Below are 22,664 nucleotides of genomic sequence, written 5' to 3'. Positions count from 1 at the left end.
CTGTGTGTTCCATGTCAAGAAGCCAGCACCGAAGTATTGGTAGATCCAAAGAGGAACCGCAATGTGTCCTACAGATCTATAGGATACCAGACTTTATCAGAGAATCTCCACGCATTGAAGGATTTAGACGCTGTTCCATTCTCCATGAATATTGCCAGATTGGACGATGGATCTGGTATTGAAGAAACGCTTACTAGAAATAACGCTAAATGGCACAAAACATGTTATCTATCCTGTAAGAAACAACAAATTGACAGGGTTCGGAAACGAAATGCCAAACAGGACACAGGTACTTCGTCAAAAGCATCAACGCCTGTTAAAAATAAACTTCGGTGCAACTTATCCTTCGGTCAGTCAGATGACGCTACCGTATGTTTCTTTTGCGATCAACCTATACAAACTGAACAGAAATATCACTGTGTAGAGACAATGAATGTCGATCAGAATGTTCGGCTAATGGCGACAGCACTGAATGATACAAAGTTGCTAGCTAAACTTAGTTCTGGCGATAACAAGTCTACAAGATTCGGTTCCACGTCCTCCAGCCGTCATAGGACTGATGCCCTTGTTCCGTGTCTGTGCCCACACGTTGGCCATGGTAAAACATGGCATGGATCTCATCAAAAAATCTACAGAACACGTCAATCGAGGACGAATTCCTGTTATCACACTGGACCAACCACTATATGCTCTTGCAAAGAAGGTTCAGTGGTCTTGGCCTTCATTGTATGGAGAGGACAAGTACATTGTATTACTAGGGGGCCTTCATATAGAGATGGCAATGCTCAACCTCATGGGAGACTGGTTAGAAGGAAGTGGTTGGACGGCTGTTTTGTCAAGTGCAAACGTTACTACCAAAGGCCGAGCTGATAATTTGCAGAGGGGTTCAAATACAGCTAGAGCACAGTGGGCACACCAGGTAACAGCCGCTGCTCTCTTCATGCTGCAGATGAAATCATATAGCGCTGCAATAGAGACTACTGCACCAGATGATATTTTGCCTTTTCGTGAATGGTGTAACCAGATGGAACTCAACCATCCACAGTTCTGTTACTGGAGTAAAACTCTCCAACTAGAGCTCCTCTTCCTGCAGTTTCTTCGATCACAACGCGAGGGGAACTTCAAATTGTATGTGGAAGCACTTGGTAAAATCATTCCATGGATGTTCGGTTTGGACCACTACCACTATTCTCGATGGCTCACTGTACATGTTTGTGATCTCGTACAGCTCCAGGAACAATGCCCGAATGCTTTATCTCAATTTTACAAAGGACATTTCGTGACTCAGAAGACCTGTCACAAATTTTCTGTGATGGCCCACGACTACGTTCATGAACAGCTCAATGCTATGGTCAAAGGTGAAGGAGGAGCGATTGATATCATGGAGAACGAAGGAGCTTTGCAACGTTGGATGGTAGCTGGGCCGGAAGTATCAAGAATTCTAAACGAGTATGAGGACAGTCAATTGTCGAGGAGTACAGACAGTCGTCAACATGAACAGATACCCAGTACACAGAAATCATTTGCTTCTGATGTGACAAATGTGGTGCACGTGATTGATGGAATGGGTAATCCCTTTACAGATGATAGTGACGAATTGTATTCCTTGGACACGAAAGTAATCATGTCGGAAGAAGTGGTTAATGGTGTACGAACTGTAGAAGAACTTAGCAAAACCCAGTACAAGAGCTTTGTCGACGATCGAATTGCAAGCACGCGTACTCCTTTCTATGACACCATCACCAAAAACAACTTACCACTATTCAAGTCTGAACGCAAGAAAACATCAAAATCAAAGACGAAACTAGCCAGCCTGAAAACAGACCTTGAGTTGTTCTCCAGAATGTATATATCTTGCCAATCCAGAGATGGAGATCTAGAAACATTCTTCCAGCATGAAAACCATGCATGGCCACCGTCGCTAGCTCAAGAAAATGCCTTGGGCCAAGGCAAGAAATCGAACTTGCTTGTTTGCCTCGAAAGTCTTGCTCCATATCCCGTGGTAACGCCCGTGTTCGAGGTGAAGATAATAGATGGTGCCGCCTTAGTACATGCGTTAGATCCAAAGAAATCCACAGTTACAATCAAATCGTTCAGTGACTATTCGCAACGAGTGTTCATGCCTTACGTACATAGAGAACTTCAGACCTCCAAGCGGTTAGATGTGGTTTGGGATGTCGACAAAACCAATAGCTTGAAATCGCATGTCAGGCAGAGTCGTGGTGATGGCATAGCTGTCCAGGTTGCTGGAAACACAATCGTGCCTGGAAATTGGGTGAAATTTCTACGAGTTGATTCAAACAAAACCGAATTGTTCACGTTCTTGGCCAATGAAATTAAATCCACAACTGTCCCAGAAGGCAAGGTAATACTCTCCACAGATGGCGAAAACATAGTGTCGACATCTGAATACGAGATATCGGCCATCCAAAATTGCACCCACGAAGAAGCAGATTCCAGAATGTTGTTGCATGCCTCACATGCATATCGTCTGGGTTATCGGCACATTCTAATTCAAGCGACTGACACCGATGTTTTGGTATTGGCAATTGCAACAGCCAGTGTCCTGGGTGGATGTGAGCTTTGGTTGGCGTTTGGTCATGGAACCAAGTTTCGGTATATTCCAGCCCACAGCATTGCGGCTAATTTGGGAACTGAGCGGTCGTGGGGTTTGCTGTTCTTGCATGCTGTATCGGGATGTGACACCGGCTCATTCGTCCACGGTGTAGGGAAGAAGACAGCGTGGGATGTTTGGCGCTCTCTTCCACATCTTGGACATGTCTTCAACAACCTGTCTCGTACACCTAGCGAGGTATCTGAGAGTGATATGAGCGAATTGGAGAGGTATTTCGTGCTGCTTTACAGTAGGACTTCATCATTGAAAACGGTCAACGAGGCTCGTCAACATCTGTTTGCCTACGGTAATCGGAAGATTGAGAACATTCCTCCAACAGCCGGCGCCCTGAAGCAACACGTAAAGTGGGCTGCGTATCAAGCTGGTCATATTTGGGGACAAGCACTTGTCCCAAGTCCAACTCTACCATCACCAGAGGAATGGGGCTGGATGACAGACACCGATGACAGCTGGACACCCCTGTGGACAACTCTCCCGGAAGCATCGAAAGCGTGCCGCGAACTTATAAAATGTCAGTGCAAAAAGAGCTGCTCTAGGAGGTGCAAATGTTCTAAAGCAAGTCTTCCGTGTACCCAGTTGTGTTTATGTGCAGGCCAATGTTCCAGGGACTGAGAACACTGGACGTTTACGTGTATATAATGTATTTCTCATTAAGCTACTGTGGCGTACACGAAAGCCCACTGGCGTGGTGACATCATTCCGCGCACCAAGTGGGCGGCGGCCACGCCCGAGGGGTAGGCGTGGCCTCAGGATATACACCGGGCGCGCAGCCCAGAGCGCGCCAGTGCTACAGTGACCTCTTTAGAATAAAGAACTATAAACTTACCGCATTGTCCGCTTCCTCCTTGGTAGCAAATCACGCGCGTAGCACCGTGTGCTTTATTGGTGACCTCCGACATTCGAGTCAGCCGTCGCTGACTACCCGAAACCGCCGCAACAATGGCTACCAATGCGGTCTCCATCAAGCTCCCCGAATTCTGGGAGTCACAAGCCAAAGTTTGGTTCCTGCAGGCGGAAGCCCAGTTCCGACTTCGAGGCATCACGGTGGACGAGATCATGTACTGCCACGTGGTCGCCGCCCTCGGGCCCGGCACGGCCACCCGCGTCGTATCGGTCCTAAGGGATCCACCTGCCGACGGCAAGTACGATGCGGTCAAGCGTCTCCTCCTCGCCACGTTCGGCCTTATGGTGGACGCACGGGCCGATCGCCTCTTGGACCTCCCCGAGATCGGGGACACGCAACCGTCGGTCCGTATGGACCATATGCTGGCGCTCATGGGCGATGAAACCCCGAACGCTCTATTCCGGGCGTTGTTTCGACGCCAGCTGCCAGCACGAGTCCACCTCGCTTTGGCTGGTTCCGCGTTAACGGAACCCCGTGCGCTCGCTGCTGAGGCCGACAAATACTACGCGGCTTTGGACACGCAGGCGAGTCTTGGCGCGGTTGCCGTTCCCGAGGCTCCCGAGGCTCCCGAGGCTTTCCCCGATGCACCGCACCTCGTGTCCGCCGCCACGCCCCGCCCACCACCACCGCCGCCGCCGCGAAGAAAACCGCGGCCTCCGACGCCGCAGCTGCCCGCCTGGTGTTTCTTCCATGCCAAGTTCGGCCACAAGGCTCGGCAGTGTCGCCCGCCGTGCTCATTCGGCAGGTCAGGAAATGGGCGAGCCGGCGCTCGGTGGCAACGGTGAGCGTCGGCAATTCAAACAGCCTTCTATACATAACGGACACCTTGTCCGGGCGCCGTTACCTGTGCGACACGGGGGCGCAGGTGAGTGTCGTTCCTGCCGGTACGTCCGACAAGCACACCGCGGGCCGAGGTCCCGCGCTGCTTGCGGCCAATGGTACGTCTATACGCATGTACGGAAAACGCTGTCTCTCCCTGCGGTTCGGAGGTCAGGTTTTCCGTTGGTCGTTCGTTACGTTCGCCCATGGCACTGCTCGGCGCGGACTTCTTATGTGCTAATGGATTACTGGTCGATGTAAAGCGCAGAAGGCTTGTCCAGGCTGAGACGTTCAGCTCGCTCGCGTGTGCGCTGCCCGCCTCGTTGAGCAGCTCACAGAGCGGCTCACCGAGCGGTTCGCCGAGCGGCTTGCTGAGCGGTTCCGTTCCGGCCAGGTTCATCTGTACGCTTCCGGCAGCGGACGAATTCGCCCGCCTCCTCGTGGGTTTCCCGGCCCTCACGCGGCCCACCTTCTCGGCGGGGACCGTCAAGCATGGGGTGGAACACCACATCCCCACCGCCGGGCCACCGGTCTACGCCCGGCACGCCGCCTCGAGCCGACGAAGCTCGCCGTAGCTAAAGCGGAATTCGCTACGCTGGAGCGGCTCGGCATCTTGCGGCGCTCCGAGAGCACTTGGGCATCCCCGCTCCACATCGTGCCCAAGCCCGGTGGGGGATGGCGACCGTGCGGGGACTACCGGCGCCTCAACGATGCCACCACCCCCGACCGCTACCCCGTCCCCCACATCCAGGACTTCTCCGCCCGGTTGGCGGGGATGTCCTTCTTTTCAAAGGTGGACCTCGTACCATCAGGTCCCTGTCAGGCCGGAGGACATCCCGAAGACGGCTGTCATCACGCCATTCGGGCTTTTCGAATTCCTTTGGATGCCCTTCGGTTTGAAAAATGCGGCTCAGGCGTTCCAGCGCCTCATGGACAGCGTCTTGCGCGGCTTGGATTTTTTGTACGTATACCTGGACGACATCCTCGTCGCCAGCGTGTCCCGCGAAGAGCACCTCCACCATCTCCGCACGCTCTTCGAACGTCTGGGCCAGCACGGCCTGATCGTGAACCCCGCCAAGTGCCGGTTCGGTGTCGCTGAAATCGACTTTTTGGGGCACTGCGTCACCAGGCACGGGGCCGTCCCCCTACCGGCCAAGGTGGAGGCGGTGAAGGGGTTTCCGCACCCCCGCACGATCAAGGGGCTCCAGGAGTTCCTGGGCATGGTAAACTTTTACCATCGGTTCCTGCCCCGCATCGCCCAGCTCCTGCGCCCCTTACACGAGGCCCTTCGAGGGAAGCCGGGCAAAGGTGACGTTACCTGGACCGAGCAGATGGACGCGGCGTTCTCGGGCGCGAAGCTCGCCTTAGCCAACGCCACCATGCTCACGCACCCGACGCTCGATGCACCGATCGCCCTCACCTCTGACGCCTCGGACTACGCAGTGGGCGGGGTGTACGAGCAATGGGTGCATGGAGCTTGGCAACCGCTGGCGTTCTTCAGCCGGCAGCTTCGCCCGCCCGAATGCCGTTACAGCACCTTCGACCGCGAGTTGCTTGGGCTTCACCTGGCGGTCAGGCACTTCCACCATCTGCTCGAGGGCCGTGCGTTCACGGCCTTCGTCGACCACAAGCCGCTGGTTTTCGCGATGGGCAAGGCCGCCGAGCCGTGGTCGGCCCGGCAACAGCGTCACCTCGCGGCCATGTCCGAGTACACGACGGACATCCGGCACGTCGCAGGAAAGGACAACCCGGTGGCCGATTGCCTTTCCCGGGCCGTCGCCCACGCAGTCCACCTTGGCATCAACTATGCCCGGATGGCAGCGGACCAGGCCGCCGACCCCGGGGTCCAGGCCCTGCGGACCGCCATCACGGGCCTCCGCGTCACCGAGGTGCCCTTCGACGGCGTGGGCACGGCCCTCGTTTGCGACGTCTCCCTCGGGCGGCCTCGCCCCATCGTGCCCGCAGGCTGGCAGCGCCAGGTTTTTGACGCCATCCACGGCCTGTACCACCCGGGCATGAGGGCCTCCCAGTGGTTGGTCACCGACAAGTTTGTCTGGCATGGCCTCCGGAAGGCCGTCCGCGGCTGGACCAAGACGTGCCTCGCGTGCCAGCGTGCAAAGGTGCACCGACACACCCAGGCCCCCTTGGCCCCGTTTACGGTGCCGGAACGTCGGTTCGACCACGTTCACGTGGACCTGGTGGGACCTCTGCCCCCCTCGCGGGGTTTCACCCATGTCCTAACCATGGTGGACCGCACCACCCGGTGGCCGGTGGCCGTGCCTTTGGCGGCGACGACGGCGGCAGACATCGCGCAGGCATTCATCGCCACCTGGGTCGCCCGGTTCGGCGCTCCCTCGGACATCTCGTCCGACCGCGGCCCCCAGTTCACCTCGGAGCTCTGGGCTGCGGTCGCGCGGGGGCTCGGGGTCCAGCTGCACCGAACCACGGCCTACCACCCCCAGGCCAACGGCCTGTGCGAGCGATTCCACCGCTCGTTGAAGGACGTGCTCCGGGCCACCCTCCGCGACGGCGGCTGGGTCGACAGGCTCCCCTGGGTCCTGCTGGGCCTCCAGACGGCGCCCAAGGAGGACCTGCGCGCATCCGCGGCGGAGTTGTTCTTTGGACAACCGCTGCGGGTGCCGGGCGAGTTCCTCCCCGACCCCACGGCACCTTGGTCCACGGCGCAGGAGCGTTCTGCGCTGCAGGAGACCGCCCGGAGGTTCGCCCCGGTGCCGACGGCGCACCACGGGCACCCTCCTACACACGTCGCCCCGGAGCTTCGCACCGCGGAGTACGTCTTCGTCCGGCACGACACCCACTGGACACCACTGCGGCCCCCGTACGACAGGCCTTTCCGCGTGCTGGAGACCGGGGTGAAACATTTCACCCTGGACATCGGCGGCACTCCTGACCGGGTCTCCATAGACCGCCTCAAGCCGGCCCACCTCGACGTGGACCACCCACCGCCGGTGGCCCGGCCCCCGTGTCGGGGCCGCCCCCCTGCGGGCGGACCCCCGGCACCGCCCAGCACCGCAGGCACGCCGCCGGTCGCCAGAGGGCGCTTCAGCCGGGTCATCCGTTTGCCCCGCAAACTGGCCCTCCAGGTGCGCGGGAATTCTGGGGGGGGGCGCGTGTGGCCTACACGAAAGCCCACTGGCGTGGTGACATCATTCCGCGCACCAAGTGGGCGGCGGCCACACCCAAGGGGTAGGCGTGGCCTCAGGATATACACCGGGCGCGCAGCCCGGAGCGCGTCAGTGCTACAGTTACCTCTTTGGAATAAAGAACTATAAACTTACCGCGTTGTCCGCTTCCTCCTTGGTAGCAAGTCACGCGCCTAGCACCGCGTGCTTTACTACCATATTTGTTGCGGACAATTTCTATATTTTAATGATATTAGATAAGCGTTAAGGTTGCAATGTATTTTCACAGTTCAAGTGATATTATTCAACATAATACTATGTAAAATCATGTTTAATTAAAAAAATTGTGTCGATATTGTACCAATTGTTTCAATTTTATAGTCGCGCAGACGTAAGCATTATCCATATGCCTTCATGCTCTTTTGGGCAGCACTAAATGTAAATCTTAGTGTGCAGAAGCAATGTAGAGTTGGCATAATGATATGTTACTTATTTTGGCTTTGCAAACACATCGCTATGTAACCAATATATGAGATACACGTTTTTATCGGTTTACTTGGCGGCCATTTTGAAATCCGCCATTTTGAACCGGAAGCAATCATTTTACGACTTGCCTCCTCTTCTTATTGAATTTAGCATACTCGAAAACCCCCGTGTGCCAAATTTCATGCTTTCTGCCAGAAGTGCACAACTTTTGCGCTTATCCGCTCCACTATGAGGATTTGATCTCATGACAGGGGGACGCGTTTAGTAACCATTACAGTTACATATTTTACTAAAAGGAAATGTAATAACCTTCTGTGGAACATTTTGGGGTCCCAGCAGGTGTTTTAAGGTAGGAGGTTTCAGAAATTCCTCAATACAATCATGATTTTGAAATGCGAACGACACGGACCTTACTCCCGAATCAGGAAGTGAACAGATGACGAAGGTTCGCTGGTTTGATATCTCAATACAATTGGGATTTAACATTATATTTTGATATATTAATACAATAATGTTTATTTGTGATTGGAATGATGAATGATGCTGTTTGGAATGAAAATATAGAGATATTGAGTTTAAATCAGAATGAGGAAATGACATAAGGGTTTCCATCCGTGACATTCGCGGATTCCCCATTTGCAGTTTCACCATTCACTGGATAAAGCAACATTCAGACCGGGTACGTTTTTTGTCCAAGTCTGTCACGAACCTGCTGTAAATGCCTGACGTTCAACTGCAGGTGGCACAGGAATGTGGAATTTATTGGTTCATCGTTTGCTATTCGCCATTTTTTCCACAAGTCATTCACGAACCGGCTGTCCATGCCTGATAGTCTAGTAGGAAGACTAGGTCCCTCTGCACCCCCCGGAGATATACTTCTAATCAGTGTTTCTAGATTGGAAAAAATGTGTAGAAAATGACTAGCTATGGCCCCAAGCTGAAAAAATGTCCCACATACCATTTTTATGCAAATTACTGCTGCAAATTTTATGCAAAATTATGCAAATTTTATGCAAATTTTTGATGAGGAGTAGAGTTGAGGGGTCTTTGAGGGCTTCATCGAGGTGCTCTCGGTTGCAAGACTGGGTCATTCTGAGAAGCACAGCAGGGTCAGAGATCATGATGTTCTCCTCCTCAGTGAATCTCTCCATCAACAGCCTCTCCATTGCCTCACACACTGTTTTGAGGCAAAAGAGGGACTTTGCGTAGGCCTTTCCACTGAGAACACCTTTGAGAGATCCACTTGTTACTAGTTGTGCCTCAAAGAGAATCTCTGCATATCCAGAACCACGCATCTTGTGTCCAGTGAGCATCCCGATGTAGTTCATGGATGTGTGGAAGGGTCCAATCGTTACTACATGACTAGCAAATTCATTTGGCCAGCGCCAGATGATGGGAAGGGCTTTCATGCAGACACCCAGATCAAATGTATTCAGGACCCATCTCTGACCCACCTCAGCAGTTGCTGCCTCGGAACGCTTCAGTAGCTCACGAACAACTGCGTTGTCTGTGATCGGTTGGTGGATAGGCGTGCAGTAGTCGACTGTTGATTTGCTGGGTGGGGGAGAACCAGTTGCAGAGGTGAAACCCCCTAGCCCAGGCACAGGCTGCAGGCCATTGCCATGCCATGCAGGCACCAGGCACAGACCGATCACAGACAACGCAGTTGTTCGTGAGCTACTGAAGCGTTCCGAGGCAGCAACTGCTGAGGTGGGTCAGAGATGGGTCCTGAATACATTTGATCTGGGTGTCTGCATGAAAGCCCTTCCCATCATCTGGCGCTGGCCAAATGAATTTGCTAGTCATGTAGTAACGATTGGACCCTTCCACACATCCATGAACTACATCGGGATGCTCACTGGACACAAGATGCGTGGTTCTGGATATGCAGAGATTCTCTTTGAGGCACAACTAGTAACAAGTGGATCTCTCAAAGGTGTTCTCAGTGGAAAGGCCTACGCAAAGTCCCTCTTTTGCCTCAAAACAGTGTGTGAGGCAATGGAGAGGCTGTTGATGGAGAGATTCACTGAGGAGGAGAACATCATGATCTCTGACCCTGCTGTGCTTCTCAGAATGACCCAGTCTTGCAACCGAGAGCACCTCGATGAAGCCCTCAAAGACCCCTCAACTCTACTCCTCATCAAAAATTTGCATAAAATTTGCATAATTTTGCATAAAATTTGCAGCAGTAATTTGCATAAAAATGGTATGTGGGACATTTTTTCAGCTTGGGGCCATAGCTAGTCATTTTCTACACATTTTTTCCAATCTAGAAACACTGATTAGAAGTATATCTCCGGGGGGTGCAGAGGGACCTAGTCTTCCTACTAGACTATGAAGTCAAAAAATTTTTTAATACAGTACTTGCATTATTTTCTAACTGCTAACTGGTATCACCACCCAGGTCATACTATCCTCTTCAACTAAAGTATCGAACAAGCCTGGCTACACCGTCGTTAGACTATCAGTCTTGTTTTTGCCCAGACGAAGGATTTACGCACAAAATGTCACCTTGCTTCCCCCAGCAGTTATCATACGTCAATCAATGTCCTGTTCATATCGTCCATCTTTCTACCTGTCTGCCAACACAAATCGACACGGGCCTTCCTGTAGCAGGACTATAATGCTTCAATCTGTTTTTTTTTTTTGTTTTTTTTTTGTATACAAGATCGAGGCTCGTGAAAGAGCTAACATTTATCACACAAAAAGACAAACCGACACACAAAACACAAAAAACAAGGGGAGCGGCAGACAAGATGGGGAGAGAGGGAGAAGGACACAAAAGAGAGGGGGAAGAGGGGGAAGGACACAAACACAACATTTGAGAGCAGGGACATCGGGAGGACTTGGGGGGAGGTGGGAGAGGAATAAAACATATGAACACTGCAAGGACTCTGGGGTGAATTACCGGGGGTAGAAAAGATCAAGGTTTTCGATGGGGGAAGATAAGAGATGGTGGTGAACAGCTGTTTTAAAGACCTGGAGGGAGGAGTGGGATTGAAGGGAGTGGGGGAGTTTGTTCCAGAGGCGGGAGAAAAGGGGAATGAAAGAGTGAAGGTGAGCAGAGAGCCTAGACTTTGGCAGTTTAACCATAAGAGGGTTGCAGGCAGATCTTGAGCGACTTGAAGGAATATTGGGGGGACAGAGCACAGAGAGAGCTGGGGGAGCAAGGCCGGAGAGGAGACGGTAGAAGACAGAAAGACCACCAACCTGCCTGCGGTGAGTGAGTGAAAGGCCCTCGGTGTTGACTACATCGCAGGAGATTCCAATGATTCTGAAAGCTTTGGCCTCAACAGCGTGAAGCGGAGCAAGGTGTGAGGCAGGAGCACCAGCCCAGAGGGGGGAACAGTATTCCATTGAGCTGCGGATGAAAGCCTTGTATGTGGTGAGGAGCTCAGGTGTGCCAAGGAAGGACTTCGCACGACGGAGGATGCCCAGTCGGCGACTGGCTTTGGAGGCCAGCTTGGAAATGTGGTTTTCCCAAGAAAGATCATGGCAGATAGTGAGACCCAAAAGCTTGAGCGACAGAACTTCTTGGAGAGGATTGTTGAGAAAGTAGATGGGAGGGTTGTCCAGTCGGTCCTTTCGGAGAGACATTGTAAGAGTGTGAGATTTGTCAGGATTGAAAGACATGTTCCACTTGTTTGACCAGTCTGTGATTTTGTCCAGGTCTGCAGAGAGTGAGGAGGCTGCAGACTGCCGATCTGAGGGATGAGGAATGGAGCGACAGAGAGTAGAGTCGTCAGCAAAGAGATAGAGAGGATTTTCAAGAGAGTCAGAGAGATCATTGATGAAGACCAGAAAAAGCACAGGGCCCAGAACACTACCTTGGGGAACTCCAGCCTGAACAGGAAGAGGAGATGAGAGAAACCCATTCAGGGCCACACGTTGACTACGACCAGAGAGGAAGTCCGCCAGCCATGCGTGGAGATTTCCATGGATACCAAAGGAGGAGAGTTTGGTGAGCAGAGCAGAGTGCCAGACCGTATCGAAGGCACGTGAAATGTCAAGGGAGACAGCTCTAATTTCCTGTTTGGCGTTGAGGACCTCCATCCATTGTTGAGAAAGCAGAAGCAGCATGTCCAGAGTAGAGTGACCAGGTCTGAAACCAAATTGATGATCAGAGATCAAGCCATTGGAGAAGAGGAAAGATTTAATATCTGAAGCAATGATGGATTCCATGACTTTGCTGATAATTGGGAGAAGGCTGATTGGTCTGTAGTTGCTGGGATCTGTTTTTGCACCTTTTTTGTGCAAAGCGGTGATGTTGGCTGATTTCCAAGCAGATGGCAGATGACCTTGAGCAAAAGAGAGGGTGAAGAGAACAGAAAGAGGGAGTGAAAGAGCAGAAGAACATGATTTTAGGACCCGTGGGCTGATGCCGTCAGGACCAGTTGCAGAATCAGAGTCGATGGTTGACAGAAACTTTTCCACCTTGTCAGGAGGAAAGGACACAGAGTCCAGGAGCAGCTGGGTACGACTGGGTACGGTGGGTACAGAGAGGGATGGGTTTGGGACACAAGATTTAGAGGCAAACACAGAGTTGAGGCATTCAGCTTTTTCACGTGCGGAGTCAGCCGTTAAGCCATTTGAGGAGAGGGAGGGGATGGAGGGGGAACAAACACCAGAAACAGATTTGACCAGACGCCACCAGGATTTGGAAGAGGGAGACAGATAAGAGAGTTCGGTCTTGAGAATGGTGAGATATTGTTTCCTGGCTCTCCTGAGGGTGGATACACACTTGTTTCGGGCTTTGTGAAAGGAAATGAGATTTCCTTCCGTTGGATTTGCTTTCCAGGAGACGAAAGCAAGTTGTTTCTGGGCAATAGCCTCACCACAAGATCAAGTGTACCATGGACGGGAGGAAGGGTATGACAACTGAAGACGAGATGGGATAAATCTGTGCATGAGAGAGAGCAATTTACTTTGAAAGAATTCCCAGGATGAGTTGATGTCAGAGGCGGTAGAGATGGGAGACCAGTCCAGATGATTGATGGCTGCTTGAAGACCGTGCCAGTTGGCCTGAGTGAAATGCCAGACTCGTCGACGCTGAGGAGGCTCTCTGAGAATGGTCAGAGAGATGTCCACTTTGACAAGCACATGATCAGATGAGCCGATTGGAGCAGAAGAAGAGCAGCAGACATTTTCAGGGAAGTTTGGCATAACCAAATCCAGAAGAGAAGATGCTCCGTTGACTGAGATCCAGGTCGGGAAATTGACAGATTGTCTCAGTCCCAGTGAGTCGCAGAAGTCCTTTGCTGAAGAGCCATGGCTGGTGAGAGAGGTACCCACACCCAGCCAACTGGCATGGTGACAATTGAAATCACCACATATGAGGAAGAGAGAGTTGGGATGGGTAGATAGAAGTTGGTCCATATTATCAGACAGTGAGATGTACATGGAGTCATCGCTGTTTGGTGGACGGTACAACACACATATGAACAAAAGGTGGGAGCGAAGGGTAAGCCGTAGCCAAAGGTATTCCTGGGGGTGAGGTGGAGAGAGGGCAGTGGAGGGCGAGTGAGGAAGAGAGTTTTTTATAAAGATAGCAACCCCACCTCCAGGACGAGGCTCAGGTCTATCATACCGGAGGAGGGAGTAACCTGGGAGAGATACCAAGGCATCAGAGACATCATGAAGGATGAAAGTTTCTGTTAAGCAGATCACATCTGGTTTGTCAGAAGCAACCTGTAGGGAGAGGTCAGTCAAGTTTGAGCGAAGGCCCCGGATGTTTGAGGTCCATACCGTTAATGAAGAGAAAGGGGTAGCATCGGGTCCAGAACAGGGGGGGGGAGGGGTAGGGTAAGATGTGGAAGAGGAGGAAGAGGTAGGGAGAGCTGTTGAAGGTGTGTCAGAGATTTCAGAGATTTCAGAATAGCTTGGAGAAAGGGAAGAATGGGGCGGACAAAAGGTTTGATGGAGATTGGGTGAGGCACAGTGAGGTGTTATTTGAGGAGGGGGAGGAGCGAGGCAGAAGGTTTGGGGAGATGAAGGTGAAAGTTGGAAGGGGGAAGAAGCAGGGAGGATGCTTTGAGGAGGAGGGGTGAGAGGGGAGTCTAGGAGGGGAGGAGCGAGGGAGAGTCTCGGAGGGGAGGGGTGTGGGGGGAGTTTAGGAGGGAGGGGAGGGAAGGGGCAAGGGGGGAGATTTGAAAGGGATGGGTGATGGGGAGGATTTGGAGGGGAGGGGTGAGATTGGATTTTGAAAAGTGTACGATTCATGGGAAACGAACATTTTTTGCAAAATGAGTTTGAGACCTTCGAGTCAAAAATACTGTTGCGGATATGAGATTGGCATCCATCCATATCCGCTTGTAAATATTCCCCTATTTCCTCAGTACTTCCCAACTATCCCCAATTCCCCATTCCCTAGTCCCATTTTCTGTAAACAACACTCTGTAGACCCGACCTCCCCCTATTTCCCCCATTAAATGTCGCATCCAGGTCCACCGCATCTCACGTAGAGAACTATAGGAAAGCTTGCTAGTTATTCTTAGTCTATGTCAGTTAAGGACTCGTTTCCATTAATTCTGACTCTTCGTTGCACCAGAATGTGATTGTATGGCACCGTTAGGAAGTTTAGGACCTCCCAATACCTCCCCGCAGCTCTTCCTCATGGTACAACAACAACAACAACAACAGCGGCGGCGGCGCGGGGAGTGCGCGTCCTCACTCCGGCTTGGTTGGTAGGGAGTGTTGGGAGTGCACCATGCCTTTCCAACGAGCCGCCATTGAGCATGTGCTCGACGGGGTTACCACGTAGGGGCTCGCTGTCAGCTCCTCGTCAAGGGCGGAGCCCGGTAACCCCCCGCACCCAATAGAAGCGGCGGACTGATCCCATCTGGGGCGGAGCCAATGAGCCGAGGGCGTGTCACCCCCCGCTGAGCATGCGCAGGAAGAGGGAGGTGACGTCAGATGCGCCCTCAGCTTGGAGAGAGAAGGACGCCACCTCCGAGCGCTGCAATACCTCCCCGCATCTCTGGACCGGACCGTGTTTGATTCTGCCCCTGAGCCAAGGTGCACCTTGTGCTATCGACTGCCTGTCCTTCCCTGCCATCAATCCCTGTGTAAGTCAGTCTTGTTCCGTTTGTCTGTGGTCTGTCTGGGATAGATAAGATTGTGTCTAAGTGCCTATCTCTTCTGTGCTTTACCTCATACCTTGTAATCTACCCCTTTTCTCCACCACCAATTATATCCTCCTCCGGAGGTCTTGAGAACTGTACCCCTTGTGTCGTTTCATTTATCCCAGTCGTTGTGTCCTTTCCAAACCATTGACTTAGCATAGCGCGACTTGGTCAACGTCGGGTGGAATCGGGTGAGTTGGGGGTAATCGGGTAAACTGTGCGAACACGGCGGCCATTCCGCTCGGCCCATCATAACACCTTAAGCCGTGTCCGTAACAATACGTTTGAGGACACTGGAGGAGGGGTGGAGTTCTGGATAGTTTAGGGAATGTAGAAAGGAGGAACTGTAAGAGATGGTATTATATATATTTTTTGGAATGAATAGATTTGGTGAGCAAGACGAAAGCATCCTTTGTAGGAAAAGAAGAAAAGGGTGTTATAATATATGAGAGAAAATAGTTGTTCAGGGGAGAGATTATACATTTCTAACCGCGTGATCGCGAACGAAGAACGAACGAACAAAAAGAACAACAAATAAACGAATAAGACCTGGGAAGGAAATATTTTTTTTGGGTTTTTTTTTTTTTTTTGTGAGTACAGATATTAAACAAGGAGGTACGGGGTGAACGACTGGGACGAAACAGAGAACGAAAATAATTTCAGCGCATTCGACGAATCGCTGAGAGAAAAACAAAACCACAAGGTCGGAGACGGTACGGTAGTCTAAGCCTACGAGTACTAGGCCGCAGAATACTCGATACCATTAACCGACGATTGTGTATACATGTACGAAAAATTAGCACCGAAAATTTTCCAAAAGATACGCTATAGGTACACACACCGAAAGATAGATACAGTCTCGACAAAAACACGATTGTGAAAGATCACTTAGCTTCGAGAGCGTGAGCGCATGGAGCAGCTTCGAAAAAACGTGACCTCGCCGTGATCTCGAGTTTGAGTGTGTGGTGATAAATTGGCAATCTCGACTGAAGCACAAACATGGAGACAAGTGTTAAAACACCAACGACAGCCAGCTCAAGACGTAAGAGTGCGGAGGACCATGAGTAAGAGTGCGGAGGACCATGAGTAAGAGTGCGGAGGACCATGAGTAAGAGTGCGGGGGACCATGAGTAAGAGTACGGAGAACCATGAGTAAGAGTGCGGAGGACCATGAGTAAGAGTGCGGAGGACCATGAGTAAGAGTGCGGAGGACCATGAGTAAGAGTGCGGAGCACCATGAGTAAGAGTGCGGAGGACCATGAGTAAGAGTGCGGAGGACCATGAGTAAGAGTGCGGAGGACCATGAGTAAGTGTTACGGATTCGTCACTTCCGTTGTTGTGGTTTTCATCTACTGTAAACATTTTTGATTCCATGTACTATTATTGTTGTCGTTTAAGGGAGGTAGAGATTTCTATTTTCAAAAGGTAAAAAAGTTAATGTTTTAAATGAAACCGGAACCGGACGACGACGAAGAGGAAGAAGAGGAAGAGAAGGCGGAGCTAGTGAGTCAGACAAGAAGCCGAGCTGCTTCAAGGTCATGAGCGAACGTTGGCGAACGGAGGTCACTGGTGAACTTTGGGTTTCCTGGGAAAGGGATTCCTGCGACAGAGTTGTTATCGCTGTGACAGTTAAACCTGCGTGACAGGTTTTGCGGTTGATTCCGAAGAGAATCATCGGAGTGCCGTTACGCCACGAGAACGGGCCGTCGGCTATTTTGGCTCGCGCGCTTTGCGCATCGCTCAAGGTTTTTCACTTCGCTTCAACCATTCTCACCGCACCCAGACGTTAATTTGGTGTGTGTGTGTAACGTGGCTTTTGAGTGGGAAATCTGCGGTTCGCCGATTGAGAGCCGTCAAACGTTCATACCTGAAGGTGTGATTTCCCAGTCGCCGTGAGGACACCTTCGCCCATCTTTGGCAGTGTAACTGCCAACCCAACGAGATTCTGTTCTCGATACGACATCATACGGACGATCACTGGAGTGGATCGACTTTGGCTTGAAGCCGGGAAAGAGACATTGGGGATGTTCTTTTCGCTCACTTGGAGCACAGTGAGTTATATATTACGAAACTGATGGTACCATCATAGGAATGATATATATTGATTGTACTTTTGATTAATATTGTTACTGTACCGTTATTCTTGTGTGACCTTAATACAATACTTGTTTGTTGGTAACAATTGGTGTGGTTTCACCATTGATCCTTGGCATACAGAATAACACATCTTTCTGTCGTGACTCCTCTCGGGGCTCGGAGGTACACCGTGACCGGGGTTTGGGGAGGAGCACGTAACAGTAAGAGTGCGGAGGACCATGAGTAAGAGTGCAGAGGACCATGAGTAAGAGTGCAGAGGACCATGAGTAAGAGTGCAGAGGACCATGAGTGTGGAGGACCATGAGTAAGATTGTGGAGGACCATGAGTAAGAGTGCAGAGGACCATGAGTAAGAGTGCGGAGGACCATGAGTAAGAGTGCGGAGGTCCCATGAGTGTACCTGTTTCTGGATTACATCATTTGGTGCAGAGAGGTGGATCGTCTTTTCACTCTTTGGGTTTAAGCTCCATCTTCCTCTCCTCTTCTTCCACCTTCCAGCCTCCGAGGTGGTAGCATTAGGAAGAGTGAAGGAGTTTAGACCTTGAAGAATCTGAACTTCCAGCTGAGAGAAATGCAAGAGCTTTTGTTACGGTTTCGACAAAGTCTTCGAGGGAGACGTGCAGATCCCACATCGATTTTTCAAATTTAGACCAAACCCTTAACAGACAAATCTCATGTAACGTATCTTTGGGTAACATGTCTGAGTTACCTCCTCCAGGCGTTCCTTGTAGTCTCCCAGTTCTGTTTCCATTTTCTCAAGGCGATCCCTCCGGACGCGCTTCTTGTCTGCTGCGCCATCTTTGTCTCCATCATTCTTTCTCCTCATTCGGTCTGTTGACACCATGAAAGTCAAGGAGCAAGTGTGTCCCGGTTTTTGGTGATGAGACGAAATCACCAACGTTGTGGTTAACATGAAAGCGGCAGCACAGAGAGAGAGCCGCATGGTTGTTTCTGGGGGTTTTCAGGGTATGAAATAAAAAAAGAAGATGCAGAAAGCAGAAAACGTTAAAGATGGGCACGTTATTAGATCACCAATCACCGGGAGATAGCTGAAACATAGACAACTTAGAGGGACATTAGCCATAAAGGCACACGAGACATAGACAACTTAGCCATGACATAGACAACTTAGGTCTTAGAGGAACATCAGCTGCAGAGGCACACGAGCCATAGACAACTTAGCCATGACATAGACAACTTAGAGGGACATCAGCTGCAGAGGGACACGAGACATAGACAACTTAGCCATGACACAGACAACTTAGAGGCACATTAGCTGTAGAGGCACACGAGACATAGACAACTTAGCCATGACATAGACAACTTAGAGGGACATTAGCCGTAAAGGCACACGAGACATAGACAACTTAGCCATGACATAGACAACTTGGAGGGACATTAGCCGTAAAGGCACACGAGACATAGACAACTTAGCCATGACATAGACAACTTAGAGGGGAATTACACATAGAGGGACACGAGCCATAGACAACTTAGAGGAACATAACAGCTGTAGAGGCACACAAGACATAGACAACTTAGAGGCACATATTAGCTGTAGAGGCACACAAGACATAGACTACTTCGAGGCACATATTAGCTGTAGAGGCACACGAGACATAGACAACTTAGAGGCACATGTTAGCTGTAGAGGCACACGAGACATAGACAACTTAGCCATGACAAAGACAACTTAGAGGCGCATTATCCATAGAGGCACACGAGCCATAGACAACTTAGCCATGACATAGACAACTTAGAGGGACATTAGCCGTAAAGGCACACGAGACATAGAAAACTTAGCCATGACATAGACAACTTAGAGGGGCATTATCCATGGAGGGACACGAGCCATAGACAACTTAGAGGAACATAACAGCTGTAGAGGCACACAAGACATAGACAACTTAGAGGCACATATTAGCTGTAGAGGCACACAAGACATAGACAACTTAGAGGCACATATTAGCTGTAGAGTCACACGAGACATAGACAACTTAGAGGCACATATTAGCTGTAGAGGGACAAAATACATAGAAAACTTAGAGGAACATTAGCCATACAGGCACATAAGACATAGACAACTTAGAGGAACATTAGCCATAGAGGCACACAAGACATAGACAACTTAGAGGCACATATTAGCTGTAGAGGCACACAAGACATAGACAACTTAGAGGCACATATTAGCTGTAGAGTCACACGAGACATAGACAACTTAGAGGCACATATTAGCTGTAGAGGGACAAAATACATAGAAAACTTAGAGGAACATTAGCCATACAGGCACATAAGACATAGACAACTTAGAGGAACATTAGCCATAGAGGCACACAAGACATAGACAACTTAGAGGCACATATTATAGCTGTAGAGGCACACGAGACATAGACAACTTAGAGGCACATATTAGCTGTAGAGGGACAAAATACATAGAAAACTTAGAGGAACATTAGCCATACAGGCACACAAGACATAGACAACTTGGAGGAACATTAGCCATAGAGGCACACAAGACATAGACAACTTAGAGGCACATATTATAGCTGTAGAGGCACACGAGACATAGACAACTTAGAGGCACATATTAGCTGTAGAGGGACAAAATACATAGAAAACTTCGAGGAACATTAGCCATACAGGCACACAAGACATAGACAACTTAGAGGAACATTAGCCATAGAGGCACACAAGACAGAGACAACTTAGAGGCACATGTTATAGCTGTAGAGGCACACGAGACATAGACAACTTAGAGGCACATATTAGCTGTAGAGGGACAAAATACATAGAAAACTTCGAGGAACATTAGCCATACAGGCACACAAGACATAGACAACTTAGAGGAACATTAGCCATAGAGGCACACGAGACATAGACAACTTAGAGGCACATATTAGCTGTAGAGGCACACGAGATACAGCACACAAGACATAGACAACTTACAGGCACATTAGCCATAGAGTCACACCAGCCATAGACAATTCAGCCGTGACAGAGACAACTTAGAGGTACACTCGCCTCTAAGTTGACTAGCCTGGGTTGTTTGTCTATAAAGTAACGACATTCGGCGTGCGTACATCCATAAAGCACGTACTATTGATGTAATATTGATGTGAATTGATGTAATAAAACCAAATGGCATGTTTGCCCGCTGCATGAACATAAACCGACATCGTCAATGAATTGTTTACACACAACCACGTGACAACCAAATCAGCACACAATCACGTGACAACCAAATCAGCACACATTGTTTTATGTCACGTCACACGTGACAACCAAATCAGCACACAATCACGTGACACGTGACAACCAAATCAGCACACAACCACGTGAGACGTGACAACCAAATCAGCACACAATCACGTGACAACCAAATCAGCACACAATCACGTGACAACCAAATCAGCACACAATCACGTGACAACCAAATCAGCACACAATCACGTGACAACCAAATCAGCACACAATCACGTGACAACCAAATCAGCACACAATCACGTGACAACCAAATCAGCACACAATCACGTGACACGTGACAACCAAATCAGCACACAATCACGTGACACGTGACAACCAAATCAGCACACAACCACGTGAGACGTGACAACCAAATCAGCACACAATGACGTGACAACCAAATCAGCACACAATCACGTGACACGTGACAACCAAATCAGCACACAATCACGTGACACGTGACAACCAAATCAGCACACAACCACGTGAGACGTGACAACCAAATCAGCACACAATCACGTGACAACCAAATCAGCACACAATCACGTGAGACGTGACAACCAAATCAGCACACAACCACGCAAGACGTGACAACCAAATCAGCACACAATCACGTGAGACGTGACAACCAAATCAGCACACAATCACGTGAGACGTGACAACCAAATCAGCACACAATCACGTGAGACGTGACAACCAAATCAGCACACAATCACGTGAGACGTGACATCCACATCAGCACACAACCACGTGAGACGTGACAACCAAATCAGCACACAACCACGTGAGACGTGACATCCACATCAGCACACAACCACGTGAGACGTGGCAACCAAATCAGCACACAACCACGTGAGACGTGACAACCAAATCAGCACACAACCACGTGAGACGTGACAACCAAATCAGCACACAACCACGTGAGACGTGACAACCAAATCAGCACACAACCACGTGAGACGTGACAACCACATCAGCACACAACCACGTGAGACGTGACAACCAAATCAGCACACAATCACGCGAGACGTGACAACCAAATCAGCACACAATCACGCGAGACGTGACAACCAAATCAGCACACAATCACGTGAGACGTGACAACCAAATCAGCACACAATCACGTGAGACGTGACAACCAAATCAGCACACAATCACGTGACAACCAAATCAGCACACAACCACGTGAGACGTGACATCCACATCAGCACACAACCACGTGAGACGTGGCAACCAAATCAGCACACAACCACGTGAGACGTGACAACCACATCAGCACACAACCACGTGAGACGTGACAACCAAATCAGCACACAACCACGTGAGACGTGACATCCACATCAGCACACAACCACGTGAGACGTGACAACCACATCAGCACACAACCACGTGAGACGTGACAACCACATCAGCATACAACCACGTGAGACGTGACAACCACATCAGCACACAACCACGTGAGACGTGACATCCACATCAGCACACAACCACGTGAGACGTGACAACCACATCAGTACACAACTACGTGAGACGTGACAACCACATCAGCACACAACCACGTGAGACGTGACAACCACATCAGCACACAACCACGTGAGACGTGACAACCACATCAGCACACAACCACGTGAGATGTGACATCCACATCAGCACACAACCACGTGAGACGTGACAACCACATCAGCACACAAGCACGTGAGACGTGACAACCAAATCAGCACACAACCACGTGACATCCACATCAGCACACAACCACGTGAGACGTGACAACCACATCAGCACACAACCACGTGAGACGTGACAACCACATCAGCACACAACCACGTGAGACGTGACATCCACATCAGCACACAACCACGTGAGACGTGACATCCACATCAGCACACAACCACGTGAGACGTGACAACCACATCAGCACACAACCACGTGAGACGTGACAACCACATCAGTACACAACCACGTGAGACGTGACATCCACATCAGTACACAACCACGTGAGACGTGACATCCACATCAGCACACAATCACGTGAGACGTGACAACCAAATCAACACACAATCACGTGACAACCAAATCAGCACACAATCACGTGACAACCAAATCAGCACACAATCACGTGACAACCAAATCAGCACACAATCACGTGACACGTGACAACCAAATCAGCACACAATCACGTGACACGTGACAACCAAATCAGCACACAACCACGTGAGA

The 22,664-nt window shown here is 50.4% G+C and overlaps 1 protein-coding gene across 4 annotated transcripts in view; it reads right to left on the bottom strand.

Annotated features, from left to right (window-relative positions):
* The window catches only part of LOC137427789 (angiopoietin-4-like), a 47,530-nt gene that overhangs the window by 19,292 nt on the left and 5,574 nt on the right, over positions 1-22,664 (bottom strand). For all 4 annotated transcript variants that reach the window (XM_078777751.1, XM_068117530.2, XM_068117531.2 and 1 more), the window contains 2 exons: positions 17,914-18,155; positions 17,605-17,766 (listed from right to left, as the gene is read on the bottom strand). In XM_078777751.1, coding sequence (XP_078633877.1) covers positions 17,605-17,766; positions 17,914-18,147 — 396 coding nt within the window. In that variant the 5' untranslated portion in view covers positions 18,148-18,155. The remainder of the gene's footprint in view (positions 1-17,604; positions 17,767-17,913; positions 18,156-22,664) is intronic.

This window comes from Myxine glutinosa, chromosome 5 (genome assembly GCF_964187855.1).
Source record: "Myxine glutinosa chromosome 5, kmMyxGlut1.1, whole genome shotgun sequence".
NCBI classification, from domain to species: domain Eukaryota; kingdom Metazoa; phylum Chordata; class Myxini; order Myxiniformes; family Myxinidae; genus Myxine; species Myxine glutinosa.
Note: the sequence above shows the minus strand (reverse complement) of the source record. Positions and strands in the feature narration are given on the sequence as shown.